Below are 21,231 nucleotides of genomic sequence, written 5' to 3' on the forward strand. Positions count from 1 at the left end.
AAAATCTAGTATTTACTTTTGAGGTTACTCATCAGAAAAATAAGGGAAATGCTGGTGGGAGATACAAATACAGCCTCTTTCCTTAAGTACTCTACAGTAATAACTGCATACTGGCCAGCAAAACTTACTTATGTTTCAAAATAATTTTAATAGAACTTTAAAAAGTTATAAAAGAAGGCAAATCAAAGGAGGAGGCTCAAACAGACTGACCACAGGAGGCAGTAAGCTTTCAAACACCCAGTGTAAATCCCTTGGAAAGAGCAGAATTGTTCATATATGACAGCCCAGAAGACAGCATTCACTAACTAAGTCTGATTCGTGTCCTCAGTGGTTGCATCAGTCATCATGCATTTACTCAACAGAATCTCATATTAGCAACAGTTCCTTAAAATTGGGAATTTGCCTATAGATATTGAATTTAAATGATATGAATGGTTCTGCCAACTATGTAGAGCATGTCTTAATTTTTCATTTGCACCAAGGCTTCTGCGTCTGAACTGTGGAAAGATGCCAGTTTTTAAAAGATAGATGCTTCAGGCTGTCTCCTCTTCTATTATTGAACACGTTGTTACATAACTGAAATTCTTATGAATCGAGAGTAATGTACAAACAATGAGCTCATTAGAAGGGGAAAAACAGCCACGTACCTCATACAAATTTGAAAGTTAGGATAATATATTTGTCAGTGGATATTTCCAGGAGTTTTAATAGGATCAACCTTATCTCTAATTTCTAAATGAAAGACCTTCAGAAGCAAGTGTTTTTAGCTGCTTTTGTCTCTGCATGAACAAGGCTTGATAACTTGAGACTATAATGCATTACTGTGGAAACCTTCGGTCTGTTACATAAATCATCTTAACACTCAGCAAGAATTGTCCAACAGTGCCATTGATATGTTGAAGTCAATGATCCTGAAAACAATTTTTTTGTGTTTCTTCATATGGTAGACAACAGCAATAAATCATATTCATTTAAAAACACACAATATACTAATTTATCAAGCCACAGCTATCAAAAATGTATTACAGGGGAAGGTATAACTTTTTTGTATTGTGTTAATCAATTTCTCTAATTTGCATTAGTTAAAGGCCAAAGCCCCAAGCAAAACATTAATTTTCCTCTACCAGATGAATTCTATTTTCAAGAAAGAGAATGTGCTGACAATTATATTATTAATTTTAAACAATCATAATTTTCAAAGTGTACAGAACTATGTAAAACAACAGACTCTTTTTAAGATTTCACTCTTGAGAGTCTTTTCATTAATTCCTTTAATTTTATGCATATAGTGTAGCTGTTTGCTGGGAAATGTGTTTTCAATGGAGGCTTTAAATTGAAACACCGTTTAAAGATGACAATACATAGGAACACAAATATTATAAGAGGCTAAAGGATCTGGGGCCTGCAAACACTGATACCATTATTGAAGCAGTTAAACTTCCCTTCAGACAAAAATACAGCTGCACACTTTTCCTATTTAGAACATTTGAATAAACTTAAAAAAGAAGTGCAAATCTTTTATGAATTACTGACCAAATGGCCAAAGCAGTTCTTTAGGAATATACAAGAGCTTTAGGCACAAATGGAGCATCCTTAGCCCCCAAAGTGGAGTCTTGTCCCTCTAACCTGTGACAATCTTTCACCTTCCTTAGCATGTCCCCAGTGGGGATCCAAGTGTGGTCATTGTCCAATGCCCTTGTCATGCTTCTCTCCTGAAAAGAAAGGTATTTTCTCTGCCACAATGTCTACTACTGCTACTACTGCTACTACTACTATAATTATTATTCTTCTCATTATTTTTGTTCTTATTAATACTACTATTAGTACTATATTTCTACTATATTACTGCTGCTGCTGCTACTTCTACTACTACATTTTAATGAAAGCTAAAATTAATAAGGTAACTCAGGGTCCCATTTGACAGGCTTTGGTCTGTACTATAATGCAGGCAGCATCACGTATGCTATAATCTTAAACTCAGCACTATGAGACATACTTCCATAAATCAGTTACTATGTGTGCTAAATATTCTTTCTCAACTAGATAAAAAGCATATTAGAAATAAAAAACTTTTTAGAGATCCTCTCTGCAAAACATACCCAAATTATGCTCAGTACAAAGCGCTGGGTAATAAAAATAGCAATATACATATTTAATAAGCAGAATTGATCTGAAAAAAAAAATAGAAGTCACATCTTCATAAATCCTGCTGCTTGAAAATATAGATGATACACCACATTTAACCTGTCAGAAGCCTCATTAGCATCATAGCATAGACTCTAAACCAGCAATCAAGACAGTGTGCTCTTCACATGTTTACATTTTTAAATGCTCTTAAAATAGCAGTACTATATATTTACATTTAAGTATATCTGTTTAGGGGACAAATATTATGTCTAAATTTCTATATCCCTTCTGGGAAAGGCACCAAAAGATGAAACAGTATTGTACTTAGGGCACACAATGAGGAAGGACATAGGATCCTTTTATTTTTTGTTCGGGAATTTTTTTCTCCTTCTTTCTCTTTTCTTTCCTTAGAAAAGCTCAGAAACAATGGATGGCTTCTCACTATTCAAAAAGAGAGTGGGTCCTACCTGTGCTACCCTTCTCCGGAATGACTGATGAAATCACCAGAAAAAAATCAGATTTAATGTAAAATGTCACCACTTGAGAAAAGGAGGATCAAAACAGAGGCATGGCTATTCTTTGCAATTATGATGTAACTTTTGTTTAGTCCCGTGCCAATCACAGGAAAAGCTGAAAGCTGAGGCAGATCAAAGCTCTCAATTCCTACCAGTGGTCCCCCTGGCTTTAACACCTAAATTTCGGACCCAGCACTTTACAGTAAAAAGGCCAAGGAAGTGCTCAGTATATGAACAAGTACAGATTATTTGAGCAAGCAAAAGTGGCAGGATCTGGCCCCCTCTCTTATTAAAGTGCCATGTAAGCTTGGGACTGCTGGGACCTCAGTAATAAGTTCAATTGTACTGATGTCATACAAACAATCAGCAGTGTAGTACCTATTAAGACATTTTTATAAACTGCAAGAAATATGCAAGCTATTACAAGACATAATTCTGAAAAACAGACTTCTATGTAAGAAGCCAATTTAAGAGGAAAACAACATAAACAATAGTAACTTGCGTGCTCAAGTGAAGCATCTTTTTAATTTTGAGTAATGAAGATGTCAAGCCAAATGCTAGAGTAGTTTAACTTAATTAGGTGGCCTATTTTTCCAGGCAGCCTTTCATTTCCCATTGAAAACTCAGCTTGTATGTGAGGCAACAAGAGCAATTTTGTCTGTAATGAATACCTCTGGGACTCCACGGAGTGATCATTTGAATGTTACATTGAAGACTGGTTTGAGTAACTAGTTTGGGCTTGTTGAGATGCCAGATTTTGTAAAACTAACTAGATTAGTCAAAGACTGGCATCTTATCGGTTTATTCGGTCAGGGGTCAGCAGGTCAAACTGACTCTACTGTGGCAGCCTTTGCCAAAAGGGACAGTATAATAGTAATTGGTCTAATTTGTAGTTCAAATTCACGTAATTCTTCCAGACATTTTATGGACCGAAAAAGGTTCATTTTATGTGAAGCTCAGATGAAAAATACTGCCTTTAACATTTCCCATGGTTACATCCCATAATTCATCCACGCTGCTGACCTGTAGCATTTCCTGGAAAGGAAACTACATAACTAAAATATATGATGTCTGTAATCTGTTTTCACATGCTAAAAAAGTTGTACATGAAGGAGCAGGGGGAAACATTTTGAAGGATATTTTATGCTGGCTGCTCATTAAACAGAAAGTTGTCTCATGACATGCACAGCAAAAGGCAGTGCCTTTTCTCTTGTGATATGTGAAAAAATACCTCTGGCTTTTGGACAGAGAATTCATCATTTGATGATTGATTTTCTGTTTACCTTTTTCATGGTAAAATAATAGCTTTTGTTGTTTTTACTTTATTGATTTATTGCAGGCCTATCACTGAAGTTGCTGTCATCCTGATGCCACAGCTAAGACAAAAGTGTTTACTTTACTTCCCTCTCATCAGCAACTCTTAGGAAAAATACTTTTAATTGATGCACAGAATCACTGTGTGTTCAACAAGGACAAGTTCACTATTTCAGCATTAGTCTAGAAGTATCTGACGTTTACTTCTAAAGCCCAAAATTCTGTAGCTAGGCAATTACCCTCCAAACCTATTTCATTAAAAAGTTTTCTGCCAACATGGCTGCAAAGAAAGTGTAAGTGCAAGATTTCACAGCCAGAAGACAAATAGAATGCTGAAAAATTTGTTATACTTGCTGAGGTTTCTGATATGATCTCAATTTTACAGATCCAAGCTAATGATTTTTGAAGGCTGGAGAGGGACATTTTTGTTTATACAGCTGTAATTATGGGGATGTTTGCTTAGGATCCTTAGGGACTAGATTTTGCCCTCTTTAGTGTTTTTATAGAATGCGCTATAGAATAGGCATTAAATGAAAGAGACATTAAGTTAAGGCATGTTTGAGTAACTCATTTTTCAGGGAGAAGTAGGTCGTATACATTTCTTCTTCTGATCAGAGTACAAGTTCCACACCTACTGAACATAACTGACTAAAACGAATTTGAGTAAAAAAGGGTAAATGTATTTCACCTGAGTTACATCTTTAAAGTGAGATTTGTAAAAGCTCTTAAATTCCAGCCAACAGGCCCTAATTCTCACTTCTATTTTTACAAAAGTTGAGGCATTTGATTACAAAAAAAAAAAAAATCCTTGAATAAATACACAGTACATGTTCATACACTTTGCATTAAAGCTAGAGACATTCATACATACTTATATAACACATCTCTGTGGAAAAGGGCTTGGGGACACTGATGGATGACAAGTTGGACATAAGCTGGCAATGTGCTTGCAGCCCAGAAAGCCAGCCTTGTTCTGGGTTGCATCAAAAGCAGCATGGCCAGCAGGATGAGGGAGGGGATTCTGCCTGTCTTCTCTACTTTTGGGAGAGCCCATCTGGAGTACTGCATCCAGCTCGGGTCTGCAGCACAGGCAAATATGAACTTGTCAGTTTGGGTTTGGAGAAGACCACAGAGGTCCAAGGGCTGAGGAACCTTTCCTATGATGAAAGGCTGAGCTGGGGTTGTTCAGCCTGGAGGACATTCTAAGGAGACCTTATAACACCTTTCAGTATATAATGGGGCTTACAAAAAAGATGGAGAAAGACCTTTTATCAAGGCCTGTAGTGCCAGGACAAGCAGCAACAGTTTTAAACAGAGGGGACAGATTTAGACTGGACACAGGAAAAAATTCTTTATTGTGAGGGGGATGAGACACTGGAAGAGATTGTGCAGAGAATTTGTGTGTGCCACATCACTGGAAGGTTTGAAGGTCATGTGGGATGAGGCTTGGAGCAATCTGATTTAGTGAAAGATGAACTGCTCATGGCAGTGAACTGGACTAGATGATCTTCAAAGATGCCTTCCAATTCAAACCATTCCATGATTCTAAAGACATATATCTATAAATACATAGCCTTGTTAATGCAACTGTTGGTGTATTTTTATCGGGAACTCTGTTCTTTCTAGACTCTGCCTGATGTCAAGATAATATTAAAAGACTATGTTTTATTCAGAAGTGAAAGGCAGGGTAAAATTATTACATCTACCTGTAGCTGCTCATTCAGGATCTGAAAGGCCCACCTGGTATTTTTCTTTCCCTGAGGCCATTTTAACCTATGTCTTTTTTTTTTTTTTTTTTTTTTTTTTTTTTTTTTTTTTTTTTAATAGAGAAATGGAGGATCAAGAAGTAGACTCCCTTCTGCTGATAACCCATTTTTGAAATTAAAAGATAGTGGAACAGGAAGAGGGAGGTGGAACATGGTCCAAAACAGCCCTGGACTGCAGCCAGCCAGCAGACTGCCCAGGTGGCATTGCCTTCTCACTGTGGAGCAGCTTCTCAAATAATGAGCAAAAGTTTTCTAACTTTTGGGCAGGATTGTGCTAGACTTCAAGTCAGGGTAGTGTATACCCATGGGACTACAGAGGACCATGTAATAATTCTCCATCTGAGAATGCTGCTTTTTCTCAATTCTTTCCAAGGCAGCCAACTCCTGCCCTACTCTGCCGATGGAGACTGCTGCAGGCAAGATTGAAGAGCTGTGTCTTCTGGCAGTACCCTGGAATTCTAGACTACCTACAGGAAAGGACCAATACAGAGCAAGAGAGGGAAGCTATTAGGTAGCATTTATCCATCCCTACTTCACATGAGCAATAGTTATATCATTAATAATCTAAGACATTATGGTATAAAAAATGTAAAAATGTATAATACCCATGTGGTGCCCCCTCCATCAAAGAGCATGAAGATATATTTTAGATAGATCTCCCTGGCATAGCTCTGGGAAGCAGGAAAATACCATCTGAGAGCAATCAGTATTCTTTCCTCTGTCTCAGATCTTTTCTTCCCAGTGGGACAATAGAGGTACTGCCCCAAACCATCAGCTCCAGGCCTGTTCTCACCCCTTGCCTTTGGACCTTTAAGGGAATTTGGCAGCTGCACTCATTAACCTTAACATTTATCATGCTTCATGCAACAGTCCTGAATTACATTCCATATTGTGACTAGGAAGAAATGCGAAGTAAGCAATATAATTTTACACTGTGCTCTTTGGGGGCTACAAATTACAGGAGGAGGAATAACATAAAGAGTAATTCATGTCCAAGGTTTCAATTATAGGTATGGGGAGAAAACAATAATTGGTGGGAATCTCAAATGCAGATCTGTTGGCATAGTTTTATTTTAAAATGATAAATACTTTCAGATCCAAGTGCAATTAGTAGTGAAAATGTCACAGTTTTACTGTGTATGTTTGTTAATATGGCTGGCATAACTAAATTAGGAGATGCCTTCAGTGTAGAGTCCTGTACTACATATATTGTAACCAAAAATGCAGTACTTACACATATATATAAAATGTACACAGAGACAACATTGCCAAACAGCCTTTTGGGACGCTCTAAAAGAATATCATTAATTTTTACTGTATACTTACTCTTCTGGCTCAGTTCCAGCACTGGCTTTCTGTAAAAATCATTTCAAGTATAGAATTATGCTATTTGCTTGCAGCAACATCACAGGAACAGTAGTGAGCCATATGTTGCTACTTAGCAACTTGGTCTGTAAGTCCCAAAGCATGTACTGATTTGAAAATTGAACAGAAATGATAATTATTGTTGAGGGATGCTGTGAGGCAACTTGTCTTGGATTACCAAACTATGCAGATGTTTGATGTTATACAGCAAAAGGAACAAAACTATATTTTTTCCTGTCTAATGGCTGAGCTTTTATTTATGTTAGCCTAAGGGGGATAAATTGATTAAAACCTGTAAAATAATACAAGGTGATGTTTTTCTCGCTAGGAACACTTTGGAGTAAACAGAAGAACTGAGGTGCTTGTCAGCATGTATCAGGACCCCAGCAATCCTGCCTCTATGGTCACCTAATCCTGAAGACAGCCAAGTGGAAATCCCTTGGTCCTTGGTGTTATATACCATGACTCAGTCTGCCAGCCCACTTCCCAAATAAGCTATGTCAGACTCTGAAATTAAAAAATTATGCTCATGTCTGACTCAGTCAGCATGACCAGATCTTCAATAAAAGTTTCTGATAGGACTATGTATCTCCTTACATGTGGGATTCATATTTTAGTTAACAGACGTGAATGCATCAAGAAAAGCAGAATAATTAACTCACTTCTCATTCCGAAGGATTCAACCCCTATCTCTGATCTTGTGAGGGAACAGCCAAGTTATTAAGAGTGGGAAGGAGCCTGAATTCCTTGCACTGAGGTCATGTAATGGCAAGACTCATGAACACAGGTGCAAAATAGACATAGAACAAAATTATGATTAGAGTAACTATGCTGTCTTCTGACAGAGAACATTTCCTCCTCTCTTTTTATGGCATTATGCGTTTTACATCCAGTAACAGTGACAGGAAAATGAACAAACAGTCCTAAAACTGTGGTCAGAAAATATAATTGCATCCTTTACTGTTCCTCTCCTTATCCCTGTAAGTTACACAATCTTTTGTGTTTTGTTTTCAGAGCAGGAAATACAGTGTTTTTTTCCAGTTTTAACCACCAGACTGGACTTTGAAATGGTAATCAGTTCACCAGTTTTGGCTGACCACCAAATGCTTATACCCAAGAAAGGAACACCACCCCATTACAGTCAGTGAAGACTTCACAGATACTGCCAGTGAAGAGTTGTTTAGTTCCTTTGAGGAATGCCTAGCAGCTGTCTGTGTCAGGAACAGGTTTGGGAAGGCTCCTCTCACAGTCACAGGTTCTTGGTGAAACATGAGAGACAGGTTTCCATCACACCCCATATTCCTGTCCTCAGTGGAGTTGTTTTGTCTCTTTTTCTCTCTTTTTTTCTTTTTTCTTTTTTTTTTTTTTCAAATACTGTTATTATTACAGGCTTTCACATATGCTCCAGCCCACACAGAGCTGGAATACCTCTTCTGCGAAGGCAAGAAGGCAGGCTGAAAATGCTGGGGCTGTTCAGCTTGGAAAATATAAAGCTCCAGGGAGATCTTAGAGCAGCCTTCCAGTACCTAAGGGGAGCCAACAAGAAAGCTGGAGAGAGACTTTTTACCACAGCCTGCAGTGATAGGTCAAGGAGGAATGGCCTCAAGCTGCAGGAGGATAGGTTTAGATTAAACAGGAGAAAGAAGCTTTTTGCTGTACGGGTAGGAGGCACTGGCACAGGTTGCCCATAACTTCCCATAACTGGAAGTTTACAAGGCTAGGCTGGTGGGGCTCTGTAACCAGGGCTACTGGAAGGCTCCCCGCACATGACGTGGGGGTAGGAACTAGACGATCTTTAAGGTCCATTCCAACCCAGTCCATTCTATGAATCTGTGTATTCACTTAAAACCACCACAACAGAGTAAGCACCAGGAGAAAATCCAAGCAAGGGAAAGGAGGTTGTGACAGCCCAAGGCTGACAGCTACTCTCAACCAGGCACAGAAGGCTGGTTGACTGGTGCACACTTGGTAACAACTTAAAACATTCTGCCTGGCAATTGAGCTGTTTCTTGCCACATGGATCCCCCAGCAAAAGACAGAGGTTGCCTTTGGGTTTTGGGAGCCAGACACCGCAGAGTTCCGTTTTGCTATGGTCAGATTTTAAGTCTGCAAGCGTTTTCTTGATTCCAGCCCTTAGTAAGAATTCAGGGTTTTCTGACATCTTTGAATTTGGAAATGTCACATTTGATAGATTTTTTTTTCCTTGAAGACAAAGTAATTTGCATTTAAAATACCTAGGCCTGGCTCTTTAAAAGTACTTTAAGAACCTTACTTTCACTTCAACCAGAGTGTTAGATGCATAAATATCTTTGAGAATCTGGGCCTTGTTAGCACATGTAGAAACCACATAAAAGATTAAAACTTATACTCTTAATTTTTCAATACGCCATTTAAATTATTTAAACTACATGCATACAGGACTGCATACACAGTACAAAAATATCAACAGAAGAAAAATAATTCTGATGTATAATGTGGATTTGCAATTCTTTATTCAAAACTATTTAAGACAGACATAATGATCCTCTGAAAGGTAGCAGCTGCCTGATAACAGCAATCATTCACAGAGTTTGTATTTCTACTGTTTCAAACAAATTCAATTAGCCCTTGCACTTCAAAACCCTTAAGGCAAGAATGAGATGATACTAGGCTGCTTTAATCTAATAGTAATACTAAAACTTGTCAGTACAGTTTTTGGATTAATGGTTAGAGAAAAATTAATAATACAATTTTTCATTTTTTAATCAAACAGTTCTATTCTAAACTACCTCTGGATCTTGGTGGGTTCTTAGCTGAATAAGTTCAATCATGCACAACTCCTAAATGCAAAGTACTATTGGTCTCTAAAGGTATTTTAGAGTGACTTCAACAGAAAGCAGGGAAGCAACATGGTGGAACGCTTTAAAAATGGTCTTTTTGATTGAACCATGTACTCATCTCACACAACCTCCTGTTTTTCTGCCCCCAAGGAACCTGTGTACCTGAAGAACACTACTTCATGAAGATATTTAGTTTTGAATGCACACTTTCCAAAGCCGTTGATTCCTAAGTTACATCCAGTTATCTGATCTATAATTATCTCAAGTTATGTTATCTGGACATAATTACTATTCATTCAAACTTATTTCCCACCTAATGAGAGTTTTATGCATAAGCCTCCTGGTTCTGTCAGGCCAGACACCACTGGCCTGAAATATTGCATGACATGGACTACAAGTCTGGTTATTCATGGCAATTTCTGACACAATCTAACTGATCTGCAGCACCATTCCCACCACTTACTGGAGCAAAGTTAAACTGAAACATGCAAACTAAATGAAAAATTCCCCCCTACATATAGACCTAGCAACAGGTAGACAACCCAAAACTTTCAAAACTATTTTTGCTTTTTAAGGAGTAATTACAATTGTAATTCTTAGAAATCTATAGGATCTTTGAGGTCAAGTGGAAAGGTGGAAGATTTTTTAACTTACATCCAGTATCAAAATTTAGTGTGTATGGTTCCCCAAAAGGAAAAGAGCTCAAAAATACCTTTAAAGAATGCACATCACATTAAGCCTTTTGGCCTGTAGGCTACAGAAGGCTAAGTCACTGCCTTAACCCCACTGCTAATTGTGTAATAATAGCAACATTTCTCAGACACAGGATTGGTGCTAAAAATGCAATTCTTCAACTGTTCTATGCATGATAATTAAAGATATTTGTGACATGTATAGCTTATAATGATTAACTTGTCTGCAGTCAGATAAACAAATAACCTGCACCTGTAAAGACTTTATTTCCTGAAGGTAAAACAACTGTTTAGGAAAGATCATGCTGGCAAAACAGCTGCTTGCATTCTGGAGAGGAAACAAGGTAGTATCTTTCAACAAACGCCAACTCTGGTGTTTTATCAGCTCTATCTCATTAACTGGAAACAAGGCTTAAATGCTTTGTTTATAAATTATGATTATTCCTGATTGCAGCAGTTACTGATAGTGCCACTCATTTGCAATGCAACTCTTTGAATTTTTTTAATTACAATTTGAAACAAGGCAGAGAAGATTAATTAACCCACCTGGCTGGCTGGCACATAGTCCTGGCTTGGTTCTGTCATACTCATATACATGTTCTCACCGTCAAACTGCAAAGGAAATAATAGTAAACATTCAGCAAACTCGATTTTTTAGCATTGACTGAAAAAAACAGTTGCTATAAAATAATATTACAGCCTGGTTTTAAAGACTTGTAATTGCATGTGTGCATCTTGTCTTTGATGTTCCTGTTGTCATCCTTATTGACCCTGGATGTCAGTGATTTGGAGTAATTAGTGCTCTAGTAATTACAGCTAGCAAGGAAGAAATGAATGGTTTCCTTTCATCTGCAATCTGTTTTAAAACAAAATGCCTCATTTTGTGCACCATGTATACATATTGCTGTTGGTTGCAATGAAGTACTAAGTGAATTGCACACTTACTGAGAAAAGAAAGATGAGAATAGAATCTGCACTAAAATGCATCTTAATGGATTCCAACTTTAGCTTCTGAGTAGAACAAGAATTGAAATTTCAAAACAAATTAAACCCCCTCCAAATGAAATGTTCCCATGCCAGAAAATAGGAAATACATTTCCAGACAGCTTTCAGACATCTGAATGTATGAAAGAATATACCTCCCATCCGTATGGTGTAAGAGGATAGTTTGCTTGATGTGTGAATAAAGTAAACATTCATAATCAGAACTGCAAAAATAACCATCTGTAAATGATAAATACCATTCCTGGAAATATATACAATATATAAAAAGCTCACTTCCTTTTCTTCTTTCCTTTTTATTTCAGGTTTTTTTTCCTCCTCTCAACTGCAGTTAAGAAGTAACGGAAATGTCATAGAAAGGAGCTGATTAAAATCTGAAGGTTTAGATGGAGAAAAACTGTCAGATCTGAAGCCTCATCCTGTACCAGCACAAAGAAGTGTAAAACTACTGATTCCTTACATAGTCTGGAAAATATCCCCATAGAACTCTCGTCACACCCACTCAACTGGCAGTACCAACAGGGCGACAATCGCCCCAGTGTCTGCTCAGGAGCTAGGGAAAATCTTTTCAAACCTTTTAAGCAGAAATTAACAACAGCAGGAATTCCTATCTCCAGTCATGAACCACAAATTTCCAGCTGTTACAAGGTCTGTTTGAAATAACTTGCACATGACCCCTTGTGTGAATGCTTAGAGTGACATATTTTGGGCATTCGCCATTGTTTTGCATGACAGAGCACCTTTTTAAAGAAGTCCCTACTACTGAGATTGCTCTGCTCCCACAGAAGGTGCCTGTTAAATATCCCATGGATATTTCTTGATCAGTGTTGAGCTTCTGGGTATATTCTACCTGCAAGGTGCAGTATATTCTTCTAGCCTGAGGTGGCAAAGTTAAACTGTGTCTTTGGCAGATAGCTCTACCAATTTTTGCTGAGGTGGCTGAAAAGGTTTCTGCTTCTAGCTGTTCATCCTCTTTCTCTGCCAGAGGCTACAAGGCTTGTAACAGCAGCAGTAACACGAACAAGTGCCAGCTCCTGGCACAGCAGCTGATGGTCTGCCCTTCCTGGCCAGAGCTATTTAATAGTCACAGACTATCTGTCAGAAGTCTTAGTTTCAAGGGAGGGAAAGGATTATGCCGCAGACGCAGATCTGCCATAGGGAATAGAGTATTTCCAAATTTTGACAGAATAGAGATAGTTAGATTAGATCATAATATAGAGATTGATGCTTGTTCCTTTTTTGTTTCTTGTTGACATGTACCATTTCTTTTGGCTTTCTCAAGCACTCAAAGTAGAGTTCTGGAGAAAAGATTTCAGTATCTGGATTGGAAAAAAATTCATTCTACTCAGATGAGCAGGTGAAATTCTGAAGAGAGATTTCAGAGCCAGTAGTGGGAAAGCAAGCACTCCAGTGCAAGGCCTACAGGAGCTCAACTTATTCAGCTTGTCAGACGAAAGGCTGAAAGGTGCCTTGATCACTGTGATTGGTACTTACACCCTGGAAAGATGTCTGATAGCAAGATGTCAGCCTTCCTGACAGTGGTATAATGAGATCTAGTGTTGAGAAATGGAAGTTACAGAAATTCAGCCCTGAAATAAGATACAAGTTCCTACTTTAGGAGGTAATTAAGCATTATGTCAACAGCAAACTCATCATTTCTTAGACATTTTAGAATGAGGTTTGATATCTTTTTTGGAACAGACGCAATCCATATCACATTTCCCATGGACAGGATAGTTACACTTGCTGGTTATGGGAGTTCTATCTGCCTTGGAAGCCATCATTCCTTGAGTCTCCTCCTTTGAATTTCCCTCGTTATCTTCATACATTTGTTGTGATACATTGCAAGCTTTGCTATAATTCAAATACTGCGTTGCATGTGTTTAGTTGCAGTGAATATGAAGAAATTTCTTTTCTTTTCTGCCTACTAGCTAGATATAGTTACGGATTATTTCAATTTATTTTGCCTTCCATGATGCATGAGACTATGATTTAAGAATCTTTATGAAGTAAACTTGTCTTTCATATAATTCCCTCTTTTGAATGTTTGGTCGTCTGTCCTTGCTCCCAAGCTTACAATCACCAAATCTGCATTCTTTGAATAATTTCCCTAAGGTTCAGTATTCCATGAATACTGAAATTTTTAGAATTCTGTGTTGTTCTTGCATTATCTGCCTACCTAATCAGTGACTTGCTATTAGTGGTCCCCCTGGCATGATAGGATATTGGATCTCAGCCTCTCCTGTTTGTTGTTTGTGGCCCTCTATTTAGCTCTGAAATATTTTTTATTTCTGCCATGATCTGTGAGCTTTATGTGAGCATGTTTCAGAAAAACCAAAACAGAAAAAATATGTGTAAATTTAAACTTCATGGCCTTTTGACCTCACACGAGAAATGTAAGGGGATTGATGCTTACATGAGAAATGACCTTCTCCAACATTTTGGATTAATTTGTTAGGGTAAATTTTCAGAAAAATAAATCGATGCATATTGTTTGTAAAATCGGAGTGACCTGTTAACATCTAAAAATACCAAGCAGCTGTCTGATTTGTTACTTAATTTCTTCAATATTCAAGCATGGAATTTAGTCACTGCAATGTTTAGCATCTGCTTGTCAGAAGTATGTGCAAGATGTTGTGTAATAGGTTATATAGGTCAGGAAGATTTGATGGGATGTGCATTTTTTATAGTGTTTATATATGCAGATTGTGGACTGTTATGCATCAACTGACAATAACACTCTTACCATGTTAGTGTTTGTACTACATTTACTGCTCTTTAAATTATTATCTGCCCTCAGTCCAGTGCAGTGTGGTGCATGACTACTTGGCAGTTCGTAAGACTTTGGATATGAGCCTGAAAAACACCCAGAAACTCAATGGATGAGGCATATACACATGCATTTTGTACATCAGGTATTGCCAGGAGATACCTCCTTCATGTTCTCAATGTTTACTAAAATGTTTATAAAAAAGTGAAAATATGATCTTTGTATACCAGAATAAAACAAAATATTTACTGCAATGCTGATTTGTTTATTCATCATCCCCTTTCCCAACTACCAAAGCAGTGTGAAATAGAGATGACCTGTACATCCCACCCCAGCCAAAACAAGGGTACACAAGCTTTCAATAACAAAAAGCAGAAAAACTAATGCAGCAGAGATACAATGCTCACCTTGCCCAAACGTGACGATCCCACATCAAAACAATAAACTGAGGAAAAAATGCCAACAACTGGATCAACTGGAAAGTTCTATTTATATTTTTCCCCATCTTTTTAGAAGCTTCCAAAATGTGACCCTAAACCCCAGAAATGAATATTGAATCATTTCACCTTTAATAGACTGCTTTGTAATGTGCAGGCTCCCCAGCACGGCACTTTTCAAGAAGTCTCCACCTGGACCCTTTAATTCATGCTATATCCACCTGGAATTCAGCTTTACAAGTAAGGTGATGTATACAACAACAGTTCAAGCAACCTATCTGGATCAGTGATGGCCAGATATGGCTCAAATATATCTTCAGCTACCAGAGTGTCCTTCCAGGTTGTAGTCTATGCCTCCAAAATTGTCTTATTGTACTCATCATTCTCAGGTTGGCAATCTCAGCTTGTATTCCCTAAGCTTTCCTGCCACTTCACTGTGCTTGATTTCAAGCAAAGAAACTGCACAAGCATCACTTAACCCATGGGTGATTCATCCCAACAGAACAGAAGAAAACAAAGGCAGGCAGTTAAATGAACTGTCTTTTATGAACCTATGTATGATGTATATATATCATATGACATTTCATATAAAGCTTTCCCAATGTGTCTCCAAGATCCCTCAGTATCATTAAGACCAGATTTCAAAATCTTTCATTTTAATCTATTAAATGTGAATGCTAATACAATATTCTGGTGTGTGATAATAACTACTCTTGACAACATTTCTTTTCACATTAAAGTGTAACTGCATGAGAAGTTTGGGTGAGAGCAAACGAAGAATATGACTGTATTGTAATATGAAAAGAAATATAACTGGGAACTAGTTCTAACACAAATTCAGGATTGCATAATATTCTTTATTTAAATTATTATAAATAAAACATACAGGCAACACTATGGCATGGCCAGTTAGAAGCCCCCTCAGAATGACCCTTTGTAAGACAAGTTGTAATGTTCAGCAACCAATATGCACAAAATACCCAACTGCTGTTACTAAATACAATTTACTCATAGAAGTTAGGGATGTAATTACATAAACACTGGCTGACTGTAACTGATGCAAGAGGTATGACAGAGTTCAGAAAATGCCCAGAGTGGTAAAGGTGTTTTAAAAGATCCATGGCTGGCTTCTGCCTTCCACTAACATGGCATCGTACCAGAGTCACACAATGTATGGCCAAGAACCTGTTTTCATCTTCCCATTTAAATTGTGGCAAACTTTATCAGCATTTATAGCAGTGATTATGAAGCAGCAAAGCTTGCAAGAATAGTATTTTTTTATTCATTCTTAATGTGCTTTAAATTAAATCACCCTGCATGTCACAAAGATACTATAAACAGGTTCAACGGACAAAAAAATTTCTCATGGTAACACTAATGAAGAGAATGTTTATTTGATCACCTAACTAGACAGAAAGCTTTGGAATATAACAAGGAGGGCGCAAGACAGCAGAAAAAGCTAGAAGGGCTTGAGAACCAAAGAGGAAAACAGGAAATAAAATATATTTATATACTGGTAACCCTATGTGCACGCACAGTTATTATAAATGCAGATGAATATCTGCATTAGCTTCATGTATCTTGTTTAGATGACAGCTACCACATAGACACATATGTTAAACAAGCTTTCAGCCTAGCTTCAGATTCTCCCTTCTACTTAAACTACCTTCCTCTATACCAAGTCACTCTGTTTTCATTGCCAGGATCACATGTGCTATCTGGATTACAGGGAGAATGACATTTCTTCCCTCTAACTCTCTCTTCTTTCTTTGTAACATTTCTTTGCTGTTGTTGTGAAATGAAGGGTTTATTTTGCTCCTTTTTCATCCAGTTTTTGACTTCTGAGGGTATTGTATAATTGCTCTCTCTTTCTATGCATATATATAATGTGTGCCCTAAGTTCTTCAGGCACAGTTATATGAGCTATGGGAAAGAAAAAATCAAGCACATGAATGTTTGAGCTTCTTCCCATTCATACTGAAGAGGAGCACCATGTGCCAGTACTGCATCTCATCCAGCTGCAGTGTGGGCAGGGAAGCACAAGGAACATGAGCCCAAATGGCTTTTGATGCCAAAACATGCTTGGGACAGGGGTGTGGAGGGGGAGCAGCTTTGGACAATGTTCTGTGCACAAATATATCCCAAAAGTGATATCTTAAATGTCAAGACTAAAGAAGGAGAAGCAAGGGGAGAGATGATGATATTGGTGAAAGGTGCTATGTTTAATAAGTTCATCTTCTGGACTTGACATTCTGATTTCTTCAAAGCATCTTAAAGATCTTCAAAGCATGTGTTATTAATCACATAATCTAAATACAAATTTCTCCCATTTTAGATTTGAACTGGAAGATAGATTTAGGTTTAAATATAAACTTTAGTTATATCATTAAACCATAGTTTACCTTACTCTGATGGTGCCCCAGCACAATTTGTTATGTCTTATTTTAAGAAGTTGCAATAGCATTGTGTAAAATGATTATTTCTAGTGATTTAGTGATTTCACTGCTTACCGGTTCTATATATCATTTGTAACTTACATTATCTAAAAGCCACTAATCCTGAAAAATCTTTAAAGCTAGGTAATTCTGTTTATTTTAAACCAAATGCCAAGAGTGGATATTGTCTCATGTTGCTTGATGACAAAGAATGATATTTTGTTTTACTCAGAGCTGCTGAAATGACACTAAAATAATAATAGGATACAACATAAATCATCAAATTGCTATGCTAAAGAAACAGTTGATCTTGTTATGGCAACCATTAAAGATAAAACCAGAGATGCTCTGTAAACATTATATGCAGTGGAAAATCCCTTTCTTGACACAATTTGGTAAAGCGGTACATTTGTATTAAATTGAAACTCCATTTTGTCTCCTGAACTCCATTTTGTATGCTGTACTTGAACGAGTTTAAATTTGCCCAAGACAGGTTACAGTAATCCATTCCAGACAGGCACCCTTCCCAGGAAAGAGGCTTGACACCTCACTGAAGGACTATCACAGGAAAATTGTCAAAAAACAATCTAGTACTATCTGCTTTGATTGCTCTGCTGTCTTCCCTCCGTCCTTACATAAACCTTGTTTATCAGCAGAGGAGCATACTGAAAAAGCACAAGATTGGGTGAAAATGCCTGAATGGCAAAAAGAAGTCAAATTCTTTGCAGAGCTGGTTGACTCTCTGTGGCCAAAGGGAGGTGATTAGCGCAGACTGGCAGGACCTGGAGGAGTCCTGTCCCATCTGGAACACTAGGAGCCCTCCAGTACACAGAAAGTTTGATGAGTCAAGCCATAGACTAGAGACTGCATGTCTCAAGACTATTATTATTACTATTATTAATTTTAATTCTGCTACTAGTTTTCAGGAGCAAAGTATCAGAAAAAATCCTTTATGTCTCCGGTCCTTTAATCTTTTTCCAGGTTGCTGAAGATTCTGAACCAGGACTATGGTGTATGTTGTCTTTGTGTGGTCTGAGTACAGTGACGTGTGGACTGGGCAGACCAGAGTTGGGAAGGAATCTGCCCTGGTCTTAAGGGCACCCACAAGGTGTGTGAGAGCACTGGCAGCAGCCTCAGAGCAGGAAGCAAGGGTGCTGCTTCACAAGGAAATGCTGTCAGACACTTCCTATCTTAGAAAAAGCTAGAAACAACCACAAAACTCTCTTTGCCCAGAACATCCAACAGACTTGGATCCATTTGGTGCTTGGATCCAAGTGTGATAGGGCTTACAGACTAGCACTGCCTTTTCTACCACCTGGCTTTCAAAGACAAAATGTTTTGTAAATACACTGCTTGATTCTCCTCAAATGCGACAATTTTTTTTCTCATTTTTCATTTATAACACCTGCTTATTGCCTCAGAAAAGTACAGACAGTGCTGTCAAAGTTTTCTCTCAGATTTTCATGCCTGTGTCATAAATGCCCAATCCACTATTGCATTCCTCAAGCTTACTCAGTATTTACTTCTCTCACTGGGAGAAAGGGAGGAGACAGAATGTTTGCTGAGTTATGTCCTCATAGGTGGAGAGCTGGCTGAATATCTAAATATATACTGGTAGTTAAAACCTGAATAATGGCACTACAGCATTTGTGTTTTTCCTGCACTTAATAGAGGTTAATGTGAAACTGCAGGAAAGGTGAAGGGGAGTGTTTAGCTTCCCGCTTGGAGCCTGCATGTGTCAATGCCTGACAGAGCCTTGAAGTTGTTAGCCTGCATGCAGAGCACTAGCTGAATGAGGTTACAGTGCTGAGCACAGCGGGCTAAAAGAAGTAGGATCAGACTGATAGGAGGAGTGGCAGAGTCCAGGAACAGCCGAGTGTATCAAAGACAGCCCAGGGGAGAGCGGGTACTGTATTAGTCCTTTGTGTACATTTAAATGGAAGACAGTGAACATGCAGAGATGAACTCTGAACTCTCTCAGCTGGGCTGCTGCTCCTTTTAACCTTGGCTCTGTAAATAAAATAAAATATAATAAAATAATAATAAAAAACTAAAAAGAAATATGGTAAAATAAAATAAACCCAGCGCACTGGGGTCTGGACTCCTATGCTCAGCTATTTTTTGCATATTGAACACTCATTAAATAAACATACTGAGATCAAAGTAGCAAGTGCTTTTGTTATTATTTTACTCAATTCACACTAAATTATAGATGTAGACACCCACTGGGAAAATTGGGTGATAAGGTGGAAAGGTTTGAGCAACTAAGATAAGACCCTTCTTCTTCTGCCCACAGAAGCTGAAGAAATTTGTTTAACCTGGTAGGCTGGTAACATTTTCCAACAGCAACAGACCTGGTCAATTTCATTACAAGGTCTGATCCTGCATCATGGAAGGTGAAGGGAATTGTGCCATTGCCAGTTGGACAGGAACTGCAGGAGGAACCAGTAGACTGGTAAGAGAATAGGGATCTTTGAGTTTCAAAGTAATTTCTGTCAATGCTCATCTCTGCCTCATAGTGTAAAGTGGTAGATTATGTAATGAAACACGGGGAAGCTTAATAAAAAGGATCTACAGAGGGCAAAGAGATGACTAAAAAGTATTTTTTTATATCCACGTAGAGAACCCCTGTGCTGGAGTATAGCAAAAGAGAGATTCTATGGACCATAGTCAACGAGTTTTGCACAACTAGGACATAACCATTACCTTGCATGAGTACAGCTGGAATCTCGTAGGGATCCATGGACAGAGTTCTATCTACTGTGCTATTTATAGTGAATGGGATACATATAGTTCCTATGGGTAAACACATCTCCTTCTGCACAGAATCTTAGAAATAAAAAAGGACAGAACAATATCAACCAAAAAAGCACAAGCAAAATTCTACTACTACTCTGAAAATCCTATGAAAGAGGATCTTGAGAAGCAAATAAAGGTGACAATTTTCAGATAAATAAACAATCTTGTCTGAATGACTCATATTTGAAAGAGTAAGTGGGAAACAACACATGATAAATGTAGAAATATTTTTTTTTACCTATGCCATATTTAAAAATCCAGTTTTAAATAGTATCACCTAAGAACTTAAGTGCTCTAAACTAATGCAGCAGGCCATTTGGATCACATGTTTAACATGTATTAAAATTATCCTGTTGAAAGGAATGACAGTATGAAAATATTTGAAATCAAGCACCCATTCAAATATGCAATAAAATAGGACCCAAGAACTCAGACATTTACAGAGACAGGAATAAAATATTTAGGTATGTACCAAACTCAGATGGAAAAAATCAGCTTAAATTCTGGTAGACCAAATTATTTAGCACAGTCTGATGGGATCTCATTAGATAGAACTAATTCAGACCTGGAGAGAGTGATAACAGAAATGACTAATTGCAAGGACTTAGGAAAACATGGACATCTGTTAAATGACAAGAGTGTTGTAGGGCTGATATACAATCATAGTTTACCAAAACAGCTACTGTGGCAGCCATGTGGACAATCCTACTTCCATCCACAGTTACTTTGGTACTTCATTAATTTCAACAGGATTATTTTCATTAAGAATGTCACACATATTTCTTTCTCTGTCTGCATCAAATAAGAAGAGGGAGCCCCATGAATATTCATAAAAAGAATCTGAACCAATATGGATTTTTACACTTACAGTTGCAACAGATTCAGAACCTTGACAAGACTTGTAGCTTGACTTACTCCTTTGCTAAGATTGTCTACAGATCAAACTGAGATACCCTGGCAGAGCAATGTAGAGAACTTAGCAGTATTCTATCCTAAAATAGGTCATTTGGAAGTAGATGTGGTTAGAAATGTTCAAAATATTACTCAAAAGCAGAAGAGGAAAAGTTGTTTTACTTTTTTTTCTTACCAACTTCAGTGAAGACATGTCCTTGATGTGAGATTACTTATCTGTTCTCAAAAATTCTAAGTGTTCTCTACACCTTTTAAGATAAAACTTGACCTTCAAGTTC

General features: G+C 37.7%; 1 protein-coding gene across 1 annotated transcript in view; it reads right to left on the minus strand.

Moving 5' to 3' along the window:
* TOX (thymocyte selection associated high mobility group box) overlaps nucleotides 1-21,231 on the minus strand; it is a 217,079-nt gene that overhangs the window by 92,050 nt on the left and 103,798 nt on the right. The window contains exon 2 of the mRNA XM_041412794.1: nucleotides 11,145-11,210. Coding sequence (XP_041268728.1) covers nucleotides 11,145-11,210 — 66 coding nt within the window. The remainder of the gene's footprint in view (nucleotides 1-11,144; nucleotides 11,211-21,231) is intronic.

The sequence above is a fragment of the Onychostruthus taczanowskii genome, unplaced genomic scaffold, assembly GCF_017590055.1.
Source record: "Onychostruthus taczanowskii isolate IOZ18803 unplaced genomic scaffold, ASM1759005v1 scaffold4, whole genome shotgun sequence".
Classification (NCBI taxonomy): Eukaryota; Metazoa; Chordata; class Aves; order Passeriformes; family Passeridae; genus Onychostruthus; species Onychostruthus taczanowskii.